The following is a 20,151-nucleotide window of genomic DNA, read 5'->3' as shown; positions in this document are numbered from 1 at the left end:
AAATGCTAAATGCTCTCGAAAGAGACCGGTAACGAGGGGTGACGTGTTCGCTACACGGATGGACCAGCTGAGAGCTCAGCTGGATACGGCTCAAGGACCTCGTCAAGGTCACTCACGAAAGTTGAGAACATCTTCGATGACAATGGCAAGGGAACGAAATTAGTGGAAGAAATGCTGGTGCCCGCACGTCTAGTGAAGACCAGCCATCTAAGTATCTTAGTATCTAAGTATATTCACGTTATCAATTAATTATGCGCATGACTGCATTGTTTCTGCGTTGGTCAGGGTGGAAAAAAGGAAGTTCACCAAGCGCTTGCAAATTCCTGGATTACGTATGCCTATAAATAACCGCCCAAACGTTCTTGACTCCGAATCCTGATTCAAATTTGGGGGTGCAGCAAATGTTCTTCTCCTACTTAGTGTTAAGATTTCTCTACAGAACTCTCATGAACATACTCAAAATTATTAGTAAAATCAGGAAATGAAGACTTGCTTGGAAACCGCCGACAGAAATAGTGTTCTCATATCCACCAGCAACACCTACACAGACTGGCTCATCTATATCATCTCCGACCATAATATAAAGAATTCGTATTCCAACGTCCCGGCACTAAAAAATTTGTTGTGAGAAGCTACAGTTGTTCATGTTGAGTTGAGAAAAAAATCAAATTCGAGAGATGTTGCAACTTTTTCTCGAATGTGGCAAATTTTGCCAAAAAAATGTTGGAAAGTCTCAGGACTCTAAGCCTGCTATACAAAATATCCTTCTATCACAAAATATCACAAAATATCCCTAGGGTTGAATGTGTAACACGTCCACTCATTTCATTCTCTCGTAATAGCCACTATTCAGCGATCTGTGTTGGAAACGGACGAGGGAAGGTAGTATCTGAATGTAACATTCCATCCAGCCTGCTAATGTTTGTGGGTGTGTAAGACTTTTATCTGATATCCGTTATTACGTGCTTCATTCTAGCGCTATGCACTCACAATAATGTAATACAACGTCTCTGTATGCTGCGTAAAAACATTCTGGAATATTTTGAAGATATCATCTATTTTACTCTGCAAATTCAAATTCAAATTTATACAGTCCTTGATGGTGTTGAAAGAAAATAGATGGATACTATAAACTTGGATTTGGTTGTCGTATTTGTCACTAACAGTGGGTAAACATTCAGAAATATGTTGTTTCGTCAAAAATTTCTGCTGAGCTAATAAACAGTCAGAACATCTTTTGATGGAATTTTCATTTTCATCAAAAAAAGTTTATGGAACTTTTCTACAACTTAAAGATGAACAACCTCTTCTCCGAAATCAAAACGAAATCACCTTCGACGCTTCATCTCTCTGCTTGAACTCATAATATTCTGGGATATTGTCATTATCACCATCGGAAAAAAGAATAATGGTTTTGTGTTTGGCACGTTCTTGCTGAATTGGAGATTAAAAAATGTTAGATTAAAAAAGCAACACTGGTACATAGAACGGGCTTCAAATCCCAAAAAGATTTCAATGTTCAGTAAATCCATCACTTATGTAGTAATTCTGCTTATGTAGTATCTTACAAAACTCATAGAAGTATCGCGAGAGTATAAGATGCTGCTGTGCCTCACTTTCATCGATTTGAAGAAAGACTGATATACATAGTTGAGAACGAAGCGGTCATGGAGTTCCTGGACAACCAAGGCGTCCCTACTCCATACATAAAGATACTTCGTGAGTTATATAGCAACTTCAAAATTTCCCCATTCTACAATGATGTCGTAATCGACGTGAGGAGAGGGGTTCGTGAGAGCAACACAATTTCACTCAAAATATTCAGTGCCACTCTCGAGAACGCGATGCGAGGATTGGATTGGGATAACATGGGAGTGAAAGATGACGGCCGGCATTTACACCATCTTCGCTTCGCTGATGACATCGTTCTGATAACATCAAGCATCAATCAGGCGGAACGGGTGCTGACCGAATTTGATGGAACGTGTAAAAAAAGATCGGTCTTCAGCTAAACCTAGACAGGGAATGTTAAAATGTTTATGAAAAACGGATTTGTTTCTGATGCCCCATTCACACTCAGCAGAACGAATAGATCGGAATACTCCAGCTATGTATACCTGAGTCGGAAAATCAGCATAATAAACGACCTGACCTCCGAGCTCGGCAGAAGGAAATGAGCGACTTGGGGAGCATTCAAGAGAACTGAGGATGTAGTGAACAGAAGCAAGAAAATCCGGCTCCGTGCTCACCTACTCAACACAACCGTTGTGCCTCTTTGACCTACGCTTCAGATACGTGGGCGTTTCGCAAGCAGTTGGAAAATGCGATCAACGTCATAGAATGCGGAATTGAAAGAGTGATGCTAGGAGTAAACGCTTTACGCTAGTGAAGGAAGGAATTTGAAGTTCACTTTTACGTCACCAATCGAAGATCAGAGACACTGCCGCAAATGCTAAGGAAAGCAAAATTAGGTGGGCCGGACACGTGATGCGTTTCAACGACAATCGTTGGACCAGAGCTGTGAGCGACTGGATGCCACACGACATCAAATGCACCGCAAGAAGACCGCCGACCCAATCGGGACAAATGGAAGTATTGAGCAAAACGATGAACAACGGGAGCACAGGTGATGCAGGTGATGTAGTAATGCAGTAAATGTTTACTTAATGCATTACGGAACAACAGAAACATCTCAGTCCCAATAAACATAAAAAGTTGCACTCGAACAGATGATTTGTAGTTAAGGTTAGCGATTGAGACGGGACTCTCGCTTATTTTGGCGTTCTAGTGTTCAGAAGCAAGTAAACAAATCTCCCATCAGTTAATTTCTGAGAGAACCTACAACACCGCAGTAGCGGTGATAAAAGAAAAAGAAAAAGAAAAAGAAAGAGTTATTGAAAGTTGCAACTAGACGTTTAGCTCAACCTGTACGCATCATTTACTTAGAGATCGTTTTTATAATGCTGTGATAAATCTGATATAATAATATGGCAAGTTTTTCTTCCCCGAGCTCGTGTTATGTTACGGTGCAGGAGCTCAGCAACACAGCAAAGTCGATGGCATGCTTCACCCCTCACTGACGGTTGAAAACTCGTGTCTTTTATGTTGGTTCCTACGTTCAATGCCGTGTGCAATCACTTGTTCCCAATTTTTCACTTTTTACTTTGGCCATGGAAAACACGTCACGTTTGACGGGTAACTGAGGTCAAAATTTCAATTTTAGAGGTGCAAGGGCAGGCGGCATTTTCAACAAATGCCACTGCATCAGTCTTAAATCCAATGCATTGTTATTCTCATTGGATGCGAAAAGGCAGTGTGTCGAAAAAGCTCTTTTTTAACCGCATGACACTCCTCTTCATTTATTTCCTTATTTCTACGGAAACACGTACCAACAAAAGATGTAAAGTGGGCAAAGGGCACAGCGCTGTTCAATCCATATGGGAAGCGCATATGGACGCGTACGACATCAGTTCAAAATCGTATAAGGTTTATGAGCAGGTGTGGAGCTTACACAATGACTTGCGGGGGCAACCAATATCTTTATCCTCAAGCTTGCTACCAATTTATCAGTCCTGAGATTACGAGATTACTGGCTTGGTTGCACTTGAGCGGTTTCGAGCCATCGATCGTGTAGTCATGGCTGCTGCAAATCCTACCTCACGTCTCAAAGCGGCGCAGAGGTGGTCCTGGCCGTCGTGCAGCTATGGTGGCGAGACTTTGTCTCGGCAGGTTCAAACATGCCAAAAAGGTGTCTGGCTAGTAGCCCGGTCCTTGAGCCAAGGCTACAGGCTAGCTAAATGAGGAGGTAATACGAGGATTCCGGTGCCAGGCTGCTAGCTTGCTAGTGCGACAAGCCGACCGAGGACAACACCCCTGTCGCGTCATACTGCTAATGTCTACTATGTGTTCTTCAGAAGCTAGGACGTACCGCAGAAGCGACGCGCCTTGTTCTCGCCCGGGCAATGTGGCAAATATGCGAGGGCTATCGGCTAGAGGACGGAGCTGGCCAAAGAAGTTAGTCCGCCATCGCAAGCAACATCCAGTGCGCTTGGCAACACTTAACGTTGGGACGCTTACTGGAAAAAGTGGTGAAGTGGCAGACAATCTCAGAAAACGCCGTGTTGACATGTGTTGTCATGTGTTGTGTACAGGAGACTCGCTGGAAAGGCTCCAAGTGAAGGGAATTAGGCGATGGCTACAAGCTCATCTACCACGGCACATCAAATCGCAAGGCGTTGGTATCATATTGAATTGTTTTTTATATTGTTTTTTAGAAACAGCATAACAGCGGTGGATCGACTATCGGATCGCCTCATGGCTGTAAGAGTAGACACAGGAGAAGTGGAATTGCTAGTTGTCTCTGCTTATGTGCCACAGGTGAGCTGTAGTGAAGAAGAGAAGGCGTGCTTTTGGGAAGATCTGGAGCAGTACGTTCAATCCCTGGAAGGCGAAGAAGTACTTCTAATCGGAGGAAACTTCAGCGGACATGTCGGTTCTCGGAAAGACGGGTTCGATAGTTGTCATGGTGGATACGGGTATGGAGCTCGTAACGACGAATCCTGGAGTATGCTGTTTCAAGTGACTTGATCATTGCTAACACGCATTATCGGAAAAGAAAATCGCATTCGATCACGTACACCAGTGGCGGTCGTGAAACACAAATAGATTTCTGGATGTTACGCCGACGAGATCGCTGACTTCTGCAGGATTCAAAAATCATCCCTACAGACCATGTCGCTGCCCAACACCATCTGTTCGTTATGGACTTGAAAATCTCCCGTCCAAGGAAGAGACATCCAAGGACTGAAACACAGCGCATCAAATGGTGGGGTCTGAAGGATTGAAAGAAGGTATTTTTTTGCGTGCGTGGTTCCATCTACACTTCCCCACCCTACTCGTAGTGTGGAGGAAATGTGGTCTAATTTCAGCGTTATACGCTTGACCGCGGAGAACACTCTGGGAAAGACGACCCTAGGTAAACCCAAAGCACAAAAGGCTACCTGGTTTTGGAACGAGGAAGTTCAGGCGGCAATTTGTGTGAATCGTTTAGTCAGAGCGCGTCATCGTTCAACGTTTGATATGGAGCACACCAAGATCGTTAAGGGAGCTGATGGAGTCGTTCTGCGTCGCTCTGGTCAGATCCTGGAGAGGTGGCAAGAGTACTACAATCACTTGTATAACGAAGAGTTCTGTCATCCTCCCATCCCAACTGTTCCCAGCGTCGAGGGTCCTGTTCTACCAATTACTGCCGTCGAAGTTAGTGCTGCCCTCGCAAAAATGAAGTCGAACAAGGCAACCGGTCCTGATGACACACCTGCTGATGTCTGGAAGCTGCTAGGAGATCGAGGATCCGTGTGGCTCGCAACTCTTTTTAACAGGATCGCTGCAGAAGGACGGACTCCAGACGTTTGGCAAACTTCCGTGACCGTGTCTGTCTGGAAAGGGAAAGGAGACATTGCTGACTGCACTTCGTACAGACCTATACGACTGCTGTGCCATACGATGAAGGTTTTTAGCGTGTCCTGGAAGCTCGTCTGAGGAAAATTGTCAGTGTTTCACTCACCCAGTGCGGCTTTGTGAAGCACTGCAGCACTATAGATGCTGTCCATCCTCCTGCAGAAACATCGAGAGAAGAACCGCAGTGTGCATCTTACTTTTCTCGATCTCGAGAAAGCTTTCGACCGTGTCCCACATGAGCTGTTATGGATGTCCATGAGGTCGCATAAAGTACCAGAAGAATGTGTGCGGTGGACGAAGCTGCTTTATGCGAAGCCTGCCAGCGTTATACGACGTGCTGCTAGAACAAGCAGGCCATTCCCTGTACAGGTAGGGGTTCATCAGAGTTCATCCCTCTCACCCCTGCTGTTCGTACTGTGCATGGACACCATAACGAAGGAAATCCAGAAGCATCCGTGGACTCTACTCTTTGCCGACGATGTCATGCTCGCGTCCGAGTCTCGAGATGATCTTCAGAAGCAAGTACAGTTTTTTAAGGATCGGCTGCAGCAATATGGATTGCGCCTCAACACATCAAAAATTGAGTACATGGAGTGCGGACCAAGGATAAAGGATGGTTCAATTCGTGTCGATGGCACCGAATTAAACAAGGTGAACCGTTTCAAGTACCTTGGATCCAAAGTGACTTCCACAGGCGACATTGATCAAGAAGGTCGAGCACGTGTGAATGTGGCATGGAAGAAATGGGAAATGGCAACAGGCGTGCTGTGCGACAAGAAAGTCCTGTTCGACTGAAGTCGAAGATCTACAGGACGGTAGTGCGTCCTGCTGCCCTTTACGGATGCGAGTGCTGGCTGACGACGAAAGCCCTCGAAAAAGTGTTGTACGCTGTGGGGATGCGGATATTGAGGTGGACGATAGGTGTAACGCTAAAAGAGAAAGTATCCAACGACACTGAAAGTTCCATCTTCGGCGTCGTCCCGATAACTGAGAAGATGAAGGAGGCGCTACTGAGATGGTTTGGTCACGTCTTGCGGCGAGATTTGATTTTGATTCTGTTGCCAAAACCGCTTTGAAGCTCGACGTTTCAGGAGTGAGGCCGCTTGGGAGGCCAAACATTCGCTGGTTAGACCGTGTGAAGCTGGATATGATAGATACGTGTTTGTGTGCGGCTGATGCAATGGATAGAACCAAATGGAAGACAAGAAGCAGAAAAGCGGACCCTGCAACAACGCGGGACAAACGCTAGGAAGAAGAAGAAGACATAGTCCACAGTCTGCAGCCAGCTTTATACAGGGTCGGAAACATGTTGAAGTTTCGTACTGCTTTTCCCAAACACAACAACATCGTCAGCGTACCCGAGATCGGTGAAAGGGGTCTTAGTGGTGCTAGTTCGATATCGGCAGGACACTGATCACTGCTAATCGCATAATTTCGTCGATGGCAAAATTGAACAAGAAGGACCCTACCAGGACTAGGTTCCTCGTCTTGCTCCAGTTACCACCTCAAACGGTGTTGTGCATTCCTGAGGCAATTGAAGCGAGAGTGTTTTCTTTGCTACGCAATGGATGCACTTTGTAAGGGAATCTGCACCGCAGAGCTTTTTCCCAGTTCCTACTCCAACATAAACAGAGACACGTCGGCGTAATTTTATTCTGCATTCTTTGTCTTTCAGACCTGTCATGTCGATTTTTGCTTGAGAGGAACTCTTTGGTTTCTCTCATGAAACCGTGTGTTGGAGCTCAGAGGAACTGTAATCAGCGCATGCGCTGCTCTTCAGGCGTCGAAAAGGTTGACCTATGCTACGTAAGCTAATGGTGTCAATGTTTCGTCGTTTTGTTGGAGTTCACTAGACAGTGTTCGGCAGTTCAGCGTAAAGAAACGAATGATTGCTGCCAACGATTCCATGCTCCTTTCAGGCAGTTGACCTTTCAAGTTATGGGCCTTGGCGATGTGCTCGATGACAGCACCTTTTTGCAATGTGTGGGAATTTTCCGCCATATAACAATGCGCGTTACATAGCTCGTACGTTCCCTGTGCACTCGAATGCCTGATTTTGTTTAGTTAAAGCAGCGCCACCACGTGAAGGTAGCAATCAGACTCGTGTACGGGACCATTTGCTAGAACTAAGCAAGAGTAATTGAGGAAAAATTAGAGGCGTCAATCTGTACCCCAATAGCAACTAAATGCACTAATTATAGTGCATTTTATAGCAGTCGACAAAGTCATTTTTCTCACCGTTCTCTTAATAGCCGGTAAATTGTGCGCGATGTACCTCGTACTCGTAAATTGAACTTCCAACCTTTTCCAAAGATGAGTTAACAACAATGGTTAATTGCTTCCACGCCGGCTCAAGCAGCGCTTGTCCTTAGAGTTGAAAATTATCCACATGGACTTCCGTTCGATGGAAAATTGACAATCATTTGATTACTGCCACGTTTGTTCTACTACAATCAGAGAAGAAAACCATTTTCAAATCACTACTTTCTCACGAAAATCCTGAAAGTTTCTGTTCTATATCACACTGTGCGAGGAGATCTGAGCAACAAATCAATGTGGAAGAGAAAGCATTCATAATATTTTAATGTAAAATTTCCAAAACACACTTATGGCCGACTGTTGAGCGGCTTTATATAAAAATAGATTTTTCGAACAGTTGTGCCTTGATAATGAGGATATAGAAGTAAAATGTTGTTTTAGAAAAAAAAAACCGCTTTATCGCCGCCTAGCAGACATCATATGACTAACTTTATCAACCAAATCCCATTTAATTTGGGGACCTTCAGAACTTCTCACCATATCCCCCGACCTAAGCTCCCCGTAGGAAGCTGTTGACAACTGAAGCTCAGGCCGCTATCAGTAGATATGGTCCCTTGGATGGGCTGAAAATTAATGTTTCAATGGAGCCTTCATCTAGAAATCTTTTGCTTTGCTTGACTCCAAAGCAACTGCTCAAAAGAAAACTGGCTGGTATTAATATGTGCGGTTTGTGTTATGTACCAATGAATTTTTCGTTCAAATCATCTATTGCGAACCAAAGCCATTTAACAGTCCATTAGAGTTGCGTTTTATAAAGTTTGCACTAAGAGTCTATGGATTTATACGACAATTCCCTTGAATAGGAAACGGTGAACAAAGTTTGCAAGAAGTTTTCGTTAGTCAAAATTTCAGTCTCACAATATTCTGCATCGTGAACAGAACGGAAGTTGGTTGAGTAGCTAACCCTGTCTGAAAAAAGTTATGCTTCCGAACTCATTGTTTTCCAAGCTAAATAAGACCACATTTCCTCGCGCCGCGGAAACAAAAATTTTCAAAATCTTCGAAAAAATTTAAATATGATTCGGCTTTTTTTCTGGTTATAGAGGAACAGAAGAGTGGTCAAAATTCTGCCGAGACTGTTTCAAATCCAAGACATCAAGTAACAGATTTCTTGTCCGACATTGGGAGAGAAGGAGAATGATACTTGAACGCAGCATACCACGAATCTGTGGTGGTACGGATTTCAGGTGGAGTATTCGTATACGGGATAGTAGATTATGGAGAAGAAACTGATTGCGTCCATTTCTTCCTAACTGCCGTAAAAACGGCCCGGAAAATGAGCGCGTGCAGAAGGCTGGCGCACTCCAATCGAACTTAGGGAGAAATGGACAGGACCACCCTTCTCTCCGTAATCTATGCTCCTGTATACGAATACTCCACCTGAAATCCATATCACCTCAGATTCGTGGGGTGATGACTTTAACACTGGACGAGAGATCCTTTGTTAAAGTCATCACCCCACGAATCTGAGGTTCCTGAGGACTTGTGTTCCCGGAGCGATCACAACACTCTTAATTTGTGCCTTTAAAGATCAAACATGAATTTTCTTCTTTTATTCTCAACAGTTTTTACCTCAGAAAACAGGATAGTCAAATAGAAAGAAGTGTGAAAGGGAACACTGTGGATGCAGACGTGCAATAGGGTGTCGAATTAGCAGTATACATTGCTGAAGCATAGATGTAAAACAATAAAACATCCCTTCATAATCGATTCACATACTCCCCATTTTTCTGCTCGTAGAATAAGAGACCAGCACCTCTTTAATTCAACTGGTCTTGCGCATTAAAGGCAGCATAGCACGAATCTGAGGTGGTGCAGATTTAAGGTGGAGTATCAGTACACGGGGTCGTAGATTATGGAGATGGGGGTGGTTCCGCTTCCCTCTCTGCATCACTGCAAACAGCCGCCTCCAGAATGCTGCCTTGTACGACGCTATCTATTGCGACGCTCCAACGCCTGGCCTGCCTCCGCCCTGCGATTCGTCGAAAATCAATTCGGACTGGCCCAATAGGCAGTAAGGAACGCTACGCGTGCAAAAGTGGCGCGCTGCAATAGAAGCCATCGTAAAAAAAAGCATTCTGGAGGCGGCTCTTTGCAGTGATGCAGGGAGAGAAGAGCGGAACCACCACGGTCTTTATAATCTACGACCCCGTATACGGATATTCCACCTGAAATCCGTACCACCCCAGGTATGCTGCCTTTAACCCAAGCGCATTGCTCTGACAATGCAGCATTATCACCTTGGGACCCACAATATCTGAACTTGCTACCTTAAAGCAGTTCTGGCATTTCGAGCACGATTATGATGCAACCACACTGAAACAACATCTTTCTGATTTGTAAGGCTACATACATGAAAATACGTAAAGCGTTGGAAACTACTCTCCTTAGATTTTAATATTGTTGCATTAAAATAAATTTAATTTCAGAATTTGGATGAGTCCATCTTGAAAGAAGTTGTTACTACACTGTGCACACCTCAATTTTAATTTTGATGAAATGTGAATTGGATGAGTATACGATAAAAGAAGCAAAGAAAATATTCTATTTGTCTTAATCTCTTACTCTTGTTTATCTTATTTGCATAACCTTCTCAATTATCGATAAAGAGATCTCGATGGCAGCAACTCATTCTCATGCTGCAAAACTAGGAATCAAAGACTCATCTTTAAATTAATAAATTGAATCCCTATCATAGCGGATATCCTCTAATGTTAGGAAGGAACCATATGCGCAAGCGACACTTCCCCTATGATTGATTGTTTTCTTGTAATTAGAACACTGAAATTCGTATCTAGAGTTATCCGGCTTGAAGGAGTGTAGATCAGTCACTGCATTTAGAGAAAACATTTTTCAACACTGTTTAATGGACATCTTGCATAGGGTTGGCCGCAATAAACATGGCGCTAAGTGGAGCAGTTAAGCAGATCTTCCTTGCGAGCTGAGGACTGCAAGATGTGTATTGCCAAGTGGTTAATCCCAAATTGCTAGCATAATAAATTGAAAACAAGAGATCGATCTACATTAGTCTACCGTCAACACTGAAACTGCGAAACAGTTTTAATTCTAGACGACCACCTTCAGACCTACATCCTTCCTTGCGTGACCTGACTTCGCACAGTAGTAGTACAAAAATAAGGAAAAAAGAAACATCTTTCGCTTAGAAATTTATTTTGATGGAAATGGAAGGAGTTGTATAGGACTACACAGCAAGAAAGTAAAAGAAAGAAAGAAAGTAGAAGTAATAAAGTCAAAACATTTATTAAGGGTGATGAATGTTCGAGTAGAACATGGCTTTGAAATTTTTAAGAAAATATTTACTTTGCCAGTGAACAAATTTCACGCCTTTGGGAATCGTTCTCGAAAATAGGAGTATTGTCGTGTGGGTATGTGTCAGGCGGCAGTGTGGTTGGTGCTGTATTATGTTCGTTGACGAATCAACATTCCCATTCAGTGGTCTTCAATTCCGCAGACTGCGATGACAACCAGAAATTTTCAATTCTGAACTTTTTAAATCTGATTCTATCAAGTTCACAAGAATTTTTTGCACTGATGTCATATTTTGTGATTGATGCATTTGTTAACATTAATAATGTTAATATTACGAAGGGTTACAAAAATAGACGCACGGATTTGCTTAAAAGAGAATTGTTCAATGTTTCTATTTCTTACAAATTTCATGGTTTACAATATGGTTAAAAAGGCGACAACACGTGACTTTTTATACACATTATACGAATCTATGCAAATAGCGTAACGACAAAAACATTGCCGTAAACACTACTTTGAGCCTTTAGGGAAGAGTACATGTAAAAAGGATCCTTATTCCTCTTTTTTACTTTTTACTCTTTATCCGCTGCTCTGATAATTAAAACTGCTTATAAAGATTGAAATCTGGTAAATCAGGCTGCATAACGTGTAGCTCCCTGACAAATATTAATATGGACATTGAAAACCTATAAATAACGCAAAGAAGACGTTACTCAAGTCAAAGACAAGAACTCGTGGCGAGAGTTGTTGTGTGAGAGCTCGGCTATGGATGCAGGATCAAACGATCATTTAAAACCGCCCTGGGGCCAACCAAGGGTTTTATGCTTCCTGCGTAGATGAATTTTTGCCAGACTCGTCTGGAAGGGTAAAACCACCAATTACAAGGCCACTTTCTGACAAGGCCAAAGCCTCTGGTGAGTATTTTGCAGGTGTCTTTCCAATGAAAGGGACTCTGACATTGGTGTAAAAGATTTAGTTTGATCTTCGTGATTCTCGTTTTCGTTATGACAATATGTATTCTTATCCGAATGATATTCTTGTCATACTTAAACGCTTGAGAGCATCCACAACTTGACCCTATGGTGGAAGCTTACAAATAGCCTTCAAAAGGTGCGCAAAAACTTCATATCGGCATTTGGCTCTCCACTTCAATATTTCCATGCTACTTGAAGAATTACTCTGAAACCAAGCTCTAATTGCAGCTATTCCCAAAGCTTCCAACTCTGATTTAATATCAGATCTTCGTCCAATAAGCACCACTTCTACTCCGGTTAAAGTCATTAAAAAATTGTTGAGTGATAAGCTATCGTCTTGGATTTTGAAAACTAGTGTTCTTTCTAGGGCGGGTGTGGCGCAGCCGGTTAAAGGTCCGTTGTAACCACACTGTCGAGGATTCGAATCCGCCCTAGTGCTCACCAAGCGTTTCATCCCTCCGGGGTCGATAAATTGGCACCAGACTTGTTTGGCGGGATAAAAACACTGACTTGGTCATCGGCTGGTCCCCGCAATTCATTGTATACGCCAACACGCGTTCCAAAAAACCTCAACGATTACGAATTCCAGTAAAACCCGTTGGCACATCCTAAGTGGATTGATACTCCAGTGACTTTATCCTTTTACTTTAGTGTTCTTTTGAAGGAACAATGTGGTTTTTTGCCTGGCGCCTCAACAACTGCTACCTTATTGGTATCATCCATGACTGGAGTACTGTTTTAACCAAAGGAAATTCTAAAGGGAAACCAAAGCAAAAACCAAAGGAAACCGTAATTTATATTGATATATCGAAAGCCTCACGGATCTCCTTCACTAGAGGGATCACAGCCGGTTAGTCGCGAGGCTACGTGGCGCGTCCCCGGGTTGCGGATAGGGGGCTAATCGCGGACCAAAAGCGACCTTGTGCTTGCCCAGAGACGGAGGTGGATTCAGGGGATGGACTCCCTATTTCTGCTGAGCCAGGACTGACTCATGATATCCTTGTATCCCGCACGTCGGTCCAGGCAAAAGCCTGCAATCAAGTGACTGGGAGGTGCAGTGGAGGCGGTTTGGAGTCGCCTCCAACGAATAAGCTCCACATGTCCACTCCGGGAGAACGAAAGTTCTCCCAGAAACTCATGGGACTGGAGGCTTGCAACCTGCCCATGGGTTTTTAAAAATTTTTACGTAAAACACAGTAATGGAAAAGAGTCTCCTGATTTCGGAGGAAAGCCTGGTACGGTAGCGCCAGGTATTACGGGGTTGCAGGAGTCATGTAGGCTACCGAAACGGAAAAAGACTAGGATGGCGATCTGTACTTATAACGCACGTACGCTTGCATCGGAAGGTGCCATCGAAGATCTGATGATGCAAGCCAAGAAGATCAAGTACGACGTCATCGGACTGACCGAGACGAGACGACGTCACCCTCTCAACGCCGTATATGAGACTGGAGAAGAACTGTTCTTAGGAACATGCGACAGTGGAGGTGTTGGTGGAGTTGGCGTTCTCGTCAACACGAGTATGGCAAAGAACATCGACTCTTTCGAACAACTTACGACCCGAATCGGACGTCTGCGGATGAGAAGGTGTGGTCGAACACCAGCATTGACTATCCTCGTCGCTTACGCTCCAACATCAAGTACGAAGAAGAAGAAGGCGAAGCTTTCTATATGGACCTGGAGAAGTTCTACCGAAAAGACCATGCTTTCTACAAGGTCATAATTGGCGATTTCAATGCCAAGGTTGGACCAAGAAGAACGAGGAACTTCACATCGGGACCCACGGCCTACAATGGAATGACCAGGGGGAGAGGCTCTCCGAGTTCATCATGACGACTAAGACCATCCATGGGAACTCGCAATTCCAGAAGCCCTCCTCTCTACGCTGGACGTGGGAGTCACCCGGTGGAGGGTACCGTAATGAAATAGACCACATCATCGTCAATAAAAGGTTCTGCCTAACGGACGTCGCTGTTCTACCAAAGTTCTATACGGGATCGGACCATCGCCTCCTCCGAAGAAGATTTTCCTTCACAAGAAGAGCAGAGAAATCCGCCAAGTTCAGAGAGAGAAATCCCAGGACTATCATCAATTGGGATCTCTACGCTACGCTAGCCGGCTTTTGGGAAGATTCCGCAATGGACAACATCGACGAGGAATATGACCGGCTTGTTGAACACTTTCACGACTGTGAGAAGAAGGCTGAGAGTTTTAAAGCCACCAAGAGGCGCCTGTCTTTTGAAAGTCTTGAGCTGATATGCCTGGAGCAACACGAGCCGCAGGGAACCAAGAACTCACGTCCGAGCTCGCAAGGCTTTGCCGAGAGGCGATAAAGGGAGACCTTAAAGAGAGAAGAGCAGAAGTGCTGGCTGAAGCTGCAGAGGCGGGGAAAAGCATCCGTTATGCCCATCGAGACTTCGCCAGTCGCAAGACGAGGATGACTGCTCTCCGGAACCCAAAAGGAACAGCCACTGCATCGAGAAAGGGGATGGAGAAAATCATCTACGACTTCTACTCTGATCTCTTCGACAGCCGTGTCCACTTGCCTCCTCACCATCTGAGGGAAGATGGACAAGTCATTCCAGAGGTTCTCCGGTCCGAAATACGGCATGCTATCATGTCGGTAAGAAATCGTACGGCACCCGGTCCCGACAGAATAAGACCAGAACACCTGAAGAGCCTTCCGCCAGTACTCATCAACACCCTGGCTAGGCTCTTTACACGTTATCTGTCGGAATGCAAGGTTCCCAAACAGTGGAAGACCAGCGAGACCGTGTTGTTGTATAAAAAGGGAGATCCACATGACATCGGCAACTATCGTCCAATCTGCTTATTGTCCGTCATCTACAAACTCTTTACAAGAGTGATCCTTAATAGGATTGAAAAAGTCTTGGATGAAGGACAGCCATGCGAGCAAGCAGGGTTTCGAAAAGGATTCAACACGATTGACCACATTCACACTGTTTCGAAACTCATCGAGGTATCACGAGAGTACAAGATGCCGCTCTGTCTCACCTTCATCGACTTAAAGAAGGCCTTCGACTCAGTTGAGTCGGAAGCGGTCGTGGAGGCCTTGGACAACCAAGGCGTCCCTACTCAGTACATAAAGGTACTTCGAGAGTTGTACAGTAACTTCACGACCGGAATTTCGCCATTCTACAAGAACATCTTCATTGACGTGAAGAGGGGGGTCCGACAGGATGATACAATTTCACCCAAAATATTCACAGCCACCCTCGATAACGCAATGCGAAAGTTGGAATGGGACTACATGGGAGTGAAGGTTGATGGTCGGCAGCTACACCATTTGCGCTTTGCTGATGACATCGTATTGATAACACCTAGCATCAGCCAAGCGGAACGAATGCTGACCGAATTCGACGAAACATGTGGATGCATCGGTCTTCTGCTGAATCTACAAAAGACGATGTTCATGCGGAACGGATGGGTCTCGGATGCCCCATTCACGCTCAACGGAACGAACATATCCGAATGCAAAAGCTACGCTTATCTGGGTCGGGAACTGAACATGATGAACGACCTGACCCTCGAGCTGGGCAGAAGGAGACGAGCGGCTTGGGGAGCGTACAACAGCATCGAGGATGTAATGAAGAAGACCAGGAACACCCGGCTCCGTGCTCACCTCTTCAACACCACCGTACTTCCTGCTTTGACCTATGCTTCGGAAACCTGGGCTTTTCGCAAGCAGGAAGAAAACGCGGTGAGCGTCATTGAACGCGCAATTGAGAGAGTGATGCTAGGAGTATCCCGTTTCACGCGTGAGGGACGGGATTCGAAGTTCTCTCCTACGTCAACGATCGATTGATTAGAGACGCCGCCGCGTTTGCCAAGGAAAGTAAAATAAGGTGGGCCGGACACGTGATGCGCTTTAATGACAACCGTTGGACCAGAGCCGTGAGCGACTGGGTTCCCCGCGATATTAAGCGCACTACAGGAAGACCGCCGACCCGATGGACAGATTTCTTCACGAAGTCCTTCAAAGAAAAATATGCTCTTCGTGTCTCACGCGAAAGGAGGAACCACTGGGCTACTACGGCACGCGATTGGGACAAATGGAAGAATTACTGGCGCAGGCTCGACCAGTTCGAAGATCAACGGGAGTCAAGGTGGTCAAGGTGATATCGAAAGCCATTGATAAAGTTTGTCAGTCCGTAGTGTTAATGAATTTAGAAACTGTTGTAATAAGAGGTAAAATATCAGCTTGGATAAGATTATACTTAAATGATGCATGACTTCTAAAGTGGGATATGCATATTCTGAAAAATTCCTATGTAAAAGTGGAGTACCACATAGCAGAGTACCTTCTCCCTTATAGTTCTTTTTGTATTAACCTGACCTACCAACTTTTCTTCGAGCCCTACTTATCATTACGCAACAAATGTATGTAGAGGATATTAACATTTACTGTACCTACAGTTCGAACAACCGTGATGTGATGCGAACCTAGTTGCAGTTTACTATGGCTAATACTGTCCTCTTGGCATCCATCTGGCAACTCGCAATTAATCCTAGCAAATGTAGCGTTATGCATCTTGGCAATCTAGTAAATTATGCGATCAACAGATCATTGTAGAAGTAGTGCTTTTCTCATTCCGCAAAATTGAATTTCCATACTTTCCAGCGATGCTTCGTTCGTTTAATTTTTTAAAGAAATTTAAGCATTCATAAAATGACGATCAACTGAAGCGAAAATTTTATGATTATCTTTCTAAAGGTATCGGTACTACATTTCGAGGGTATTCAAACTTGATTTTACTCCTATGTTTATATGTTCCTTCGATACAGTGACAATTCGGAAACAAAGTTTGAAGGATGAGTTTTTCTTCTTTTTCTTCACAGCACCTAGCGCAGAATAATGTAGAGATTGGCGGTGACATGCGGGAGAGTACATAGAGGTGAAAACAGCAGCTTCCAGTTCCATAAAATGGTTCGCAACATTTTGTCTATTTCTTGATAAATTCACTTGTCTTGAGTTATTGTGCTCACTACTGCATCGAGGCGTATCAGTTCGACAAAGTGGTATCCGCACAAAATTTTGCTGATTTCTTGCACCGACGCACCAACTGGACTTCGTGGAATACTTTTCACCCCGTTTCATCGCTTTCCATAGCCAACGCAGCAACTCCATCTCAATGTACCCGCCCATACCCCCATTCTGAATTTGGGCACACATACATGTATATATACACACATACACACATACACACATACACACATACACATACACACACAGCGGCTAAGCATGCTGTTATAAAGCTATTATAAAGCATGATGATTTCACAAAAGCACTGACATTTGGTAGTTGTTATAGAAAGCTAATTTTTTACAAGAATCAGAATTTTGGATAGTTGCGTACGGTTTGAACCATTTGTTTTTAATTTCTTTGCCTTCTCAACTTTCATTAGGTCATTCAAAATGCATCATTTTTATTCAAAGACCAGTCTGAATGTTCTGTTAAAGCCGGACATCAGACTTTCGGTGGTTTTAGCTTCGCTCCCCTTCACTGATCAATGAAAGTTAATAGTAGCGGTGTTTTCTGTAAAATTAGATTTGTGTTTTTTTTAATAACGCTTTCCTTTTCTTCTTTACATTATAAATTAAGGCAAAAGACTATGGAGTTTTCTTTCTAAACGCGTCAATTTTACATTTGGAAAATATTCGACCATCAGCTGCAAACACTCCTTCGATGCCAGAATAATATAGATACAATTTGAAAGCATTAGTCGAAGTATATGTATTCCTCTTGATTTCCCCCAATAATTATCACAGGATGATGTTTTAACATAAAATGACGTAAAAGACATCATTCTACTGATAATGATAACGATCCACGTCAGATCACATAAACATCTTGCTACTATTTAAGCAACCGTTTGCATGCGTGCTTCCACTTTCTGAGAACGGCATGCCACAAACTTGAGGCTAGCGAAGAAGGAAATAGGCACACGTTGGAGTCATAAAGGTGAAGAGCAAAGCGCCCAGTGGTCACGACTATGAAGCGGCTCCAATCATTTATCTTTTGCGTCATGTACACTAAGTTATTGCGCAATGACCGGGTCCACCGACGACGGTGGATCCGTCGCATATTATAGCAGTCTGGCGCCGGCGCACCAATCTGCCGCCGATGGTCCCGTCGCACCCCCTTCTATAGGTATCTCGCGCCAGTGGACCCGTCGCACCCAGTTCTTTAGGTATCTGGCGCCGGTGGACCCGTTGCAACTCTTTTTATGGATATCTGGCGCCGGCGCACCAACCTGACGCCGGTGGACCCGTCGCAAACCCTCCTACAGGTATTTGGCGCCGGTGTTCCCGTCGCACCCCCTTCTATAGGTATCTGACGCCAGTGGACCCGTCGCAAACCCTCCTATAGGAGTCTGGCGCCGGCGCACCATTCTGTCGCCGTTTGTACTGTCGCACCGCCTTCTATAGGTATCTGGCGCCGGCGCACCAATCTGCCGCCGGTGCTCCCGTCGCATTCCCTTCTATAGGTATCTGACGCCGGTGGACCCGTCACACCTCTTTTTATAGATATCTGGCGCCGGCGCACCTATCTGATGCCGGTGGACCCGTCGCACCCCCTTCTATAGGTATCTGACGCCGGTGGACACGTCGCACCTCTTTTTATAGATATCTGGCGCCAGCGCACCTATCTGATGCCGGTGGACCCGTCGTACCCCCTTCTATAGGTATCTGGCGCCGGTGGACCCGTCGCACCTCTTTTTATGGATATCTGGCGCCGGCGCACCAATCTGCCGCCGGTGCTTCCGTCGTACCCCCTTCTATAGGTATCTGCCGCCGGTGGACCCGTCGCACCTCTTTTTATGGATATCTGGCCCCGGCGCACCATTCTGTCGCCGTTTGTACTGTCGCACCGCCTTCTATAGGTATCTGGCGCCGGTGGACCCGTCGCACCTCTTTTTATGGATATCTGGCGCCGGCGCACCATTCTGATGCCGGTGGACCCGTCGTACCCCCTTCTATAGGTATCTGGCGCCGGCGCAGCAATCTGCCGCTAGTGGACCCGTCGCATCTCTTTTTATGAATATCTGACGCCGGTCCCACGCGCCGGGACCCCACCCTAAGTTCGCGCCGGACCCGTCCACCTTTTATAGATATCTGGCGCCAGCCACCTATCTGGCGTGGACCCGTCATACCCCCTTCTATAAGTATCTGATGCCGGTGCTCCCGTCGCACCCCCTTCTATAGGTATCTGACGCCGGTGGACCCGTCGCACCTCTTTTCATGGATATCTGGCGCCGGCGCACCATTCTGTCGCCGTTTGTACTGTCGCACCGCCTTCTATAGGTATCTGACGCCGGTGGACCCGTCATACCCCCTTCTATAAGTATCTGATGCCGGTGGACCCGTCGCACCCCCTTCTATAGGTATCTGACGCCGGTGGACCCGTCGTACCCCCTTCTATAGGTATCTGGCGCCGGCGCAGCAATCTGCCGCTAGTGGACCCGTCGCATCTCTTTTTATGAATATCTGACGCCGGTGGACCCGTCATACCCCCTTCTATAAGTATCTGATGCCGGTGGACCCGTCGTACCCCCTTCTATAGGTATCTGGCGCCGGCGCAGCAATCTGCCGCTAGTGGACCCGTCGCATCTCTTTTTATGAATATCTGACGCCGGTGGACCCGTCATACCCCCTTCTATAAGTATCTGATGCCGGTGGACCCGTCGCACCCCCTTCTATAGGTATCTGACGCCGGTGGACCCGTCGTACACCCTTCTATAGGTATCTGACGCCGGTGGACCCGTCGCACCTCTTTTTATAGATATCTGGCGCCGGCGCACCAATCTGATGCCGGTGGACCCGTCGTACCCCCTTCTATAGGTATCTGGCGCCGGCGCAGCAATCTGCCGCTAGTGGACCCGTCGCATCTCTTTTTATGAATATCTGACGCCGGTGGACCCGTCATACCACCTTCTATAAGTATCTGATGCCGGTGGACCCGTCGCACCCCCTTCTATAGGTATCTGACGCCGGTGGACCCGTCGTACCCCCTTCTATAGGTATCTGGCGCCGGTGGACCCGTCGCACCTTTTTGTATTTATATCTGGCGCCGGCGCACCAATCTGCCGCCGGTGCTCCCGTCGCACCC

General features: G+C 45.5%; 9 protein-coding genes across 9 annotated transcripts; 8 read left to right on the top strand and 1 right to left on the bottom strand.

Moving 5' to 3' along the window:
- Positions 1-50: 50 nt before the first annotated feature.
- Positions 51-2,691, bottom strand: RB195_003273 (uncharacterized protein; the record flags this gene model as incomplete). The annotated part of the gene is made up of 4 exons (XM_064200854.1): positions 51-223; positions 457-610; positions 1,333-1,434; positions 2,422-2,691. The coding sequence occupies 4 exons, from the start codon at positions 2,689-2,691 to the stop codon at positions 51-53; spliced, it is 699 nt and encodes a 232-aa protein (XP_064056735.1).
- RB195_003274 (uncharacterized protein) lies at positions 59-1,119 on the top strand (the record flags this gene model as incomplete). The annotated part of the gene is made up of 3 exons (XM_064200855.1): positions 59-107; positions 854-928; positions 977-1,119. The coding sequence occupies 3 exons, from the start codon at positions 59-61 to the stop codon at positions 1,117-1,119; spliced, it is 267 nt and encodes an 88-aa protein (XP_064056736.1).
- Positions 2,692-3,973: 1,282 nt separating the features above from the next.
- Positions 3,974-5,538, top strand: RB195_003271 (uncharacterized protein; the record flags this gene model as incomplete). Its single annotated transcript, XM_064200852.1, has 5 exons — positions 3,974-4,088; positions 4,152-4,238; positions 4,289-4,564; positions 4,729-4,825; positions 4,929-5,538. 5 exons carry the CDS (start codon positions 3,974-3,976, stop codon positions 5,536-5,538), a joined length of 1,185 nt encoding a protein of 394 aa, XP_064056732.1.
- On the top strand, positions 4,192-4,587 carry RB195_003272 (uncharacterized protein; the record flags this gene model as incomplete). Its single annotated transcript, XM_064200853.1, has 1 exon — positions 4,192-4,587. The coding sequence occupies one exon, from the start codon at positions 4,192-4,194 to the stop codon at positions 4,585-4,587; it is 396 nt and encodes a 131-aa protein (XP_064056734.1).
- RB195_003270 (uncharacterized protein) lies at positions 5,080-5,538 on the top strand (the record flags this gene model as incomplete). The annotated part of the gene is made up of 1 exon (XM_064200851.1): positions 5,080-5,538. One exon carries the CDS (start codon positions 5,080-5,082, stop codon positions 5,536-5,538), a length of 459 nt encoding a protein of 152 aa, XP_064056733.1.
- Positions 5,539-5,598: 60 nt separating this feature from the next.
- On the top strand, positions 5,599-6,252 carry RB195_003269 (uncharacterized protein; the record flags this gene model as incomplete). Its single annotated transcript, XM_064200850.1, has 1 exon — positions 5,599-6,252. The coding sequence occupies one exon, from the start codon at positions 5,599-5,601 to the stop codon at positions 6,250-6,252; it is 654 nt and encodes a 217-aa protein (XP_064056731.1).
- Positions 6,253-13,323: 7,071 nt separating this feature from the next.
- RB195_003268 (uncharacterized protein) lies at positions 13,324-13,743 on the top strand (the record flags this gene model as incomplete). Its single annotated transcript, XM_064200849.1, has 1 exon — positions 13,324-13,743. The coding sequence occupies one exon, from the start codon at positions 13,324-13,326 to the stop codon at positions 13,741-13,743; it is 420 nt and encodes a 139-aa protein (XP_064056730.1).
- Positions 13,744-13,849: 106 nt separating this feature from the next.
- Positions 13,850-15,846, top strand: RB195_003267 (uncharacterized protein; the record flags this gene model as incomplete). Its single annotated transcript, XM_064200848.1, has 2 exons — positions 13,850-14,210; positions 14,273-15,846. The coding sequence occupies 2 exons, from the start codon at positions 13,850-13,852 to the stop codon at positions 15,844-15,846; spliced, it is 1,935 nt and encodes a 644-aa protein (XP_064056728.1).
- On the top strand, positions 14,278-15,846 carry RB195_003266 (uncharacterized protein; the record flags this gene model as incomplete). Its single annotated transcript, XM_064200847.1, has 1 exon — positions 14,278-15,846. The coding sequence occupies one exon, from the start codon at positions 14,278-14,280 to the stop codon at positions 15,844-15,846; it is 1,569 nt and encodes a 522-aa protein (XP_064056729.1).
- Positions 15,847-20,151: the final 4,305 nt, after the last annotated feature.

This window comes from Necator americanus, chromosome IV, assembly GCF_031761385.1.
Source record: "Necator americanus strain Aroian chromosome IV, whole genome shotgun sequence".
NCBI classification, from domain to species: domain Eukaryota; kingdom Metazoa; phylum Nematoda; class Chromadorea; order Rhabditida; family Ancylostomatidae; genus Necator; species Necator americanus.
The sequence above is the reverse complement of the archived record's forward strand: the minus strand, read 5'-3'. Positions and strand labels throughout refer to the sequence as shown.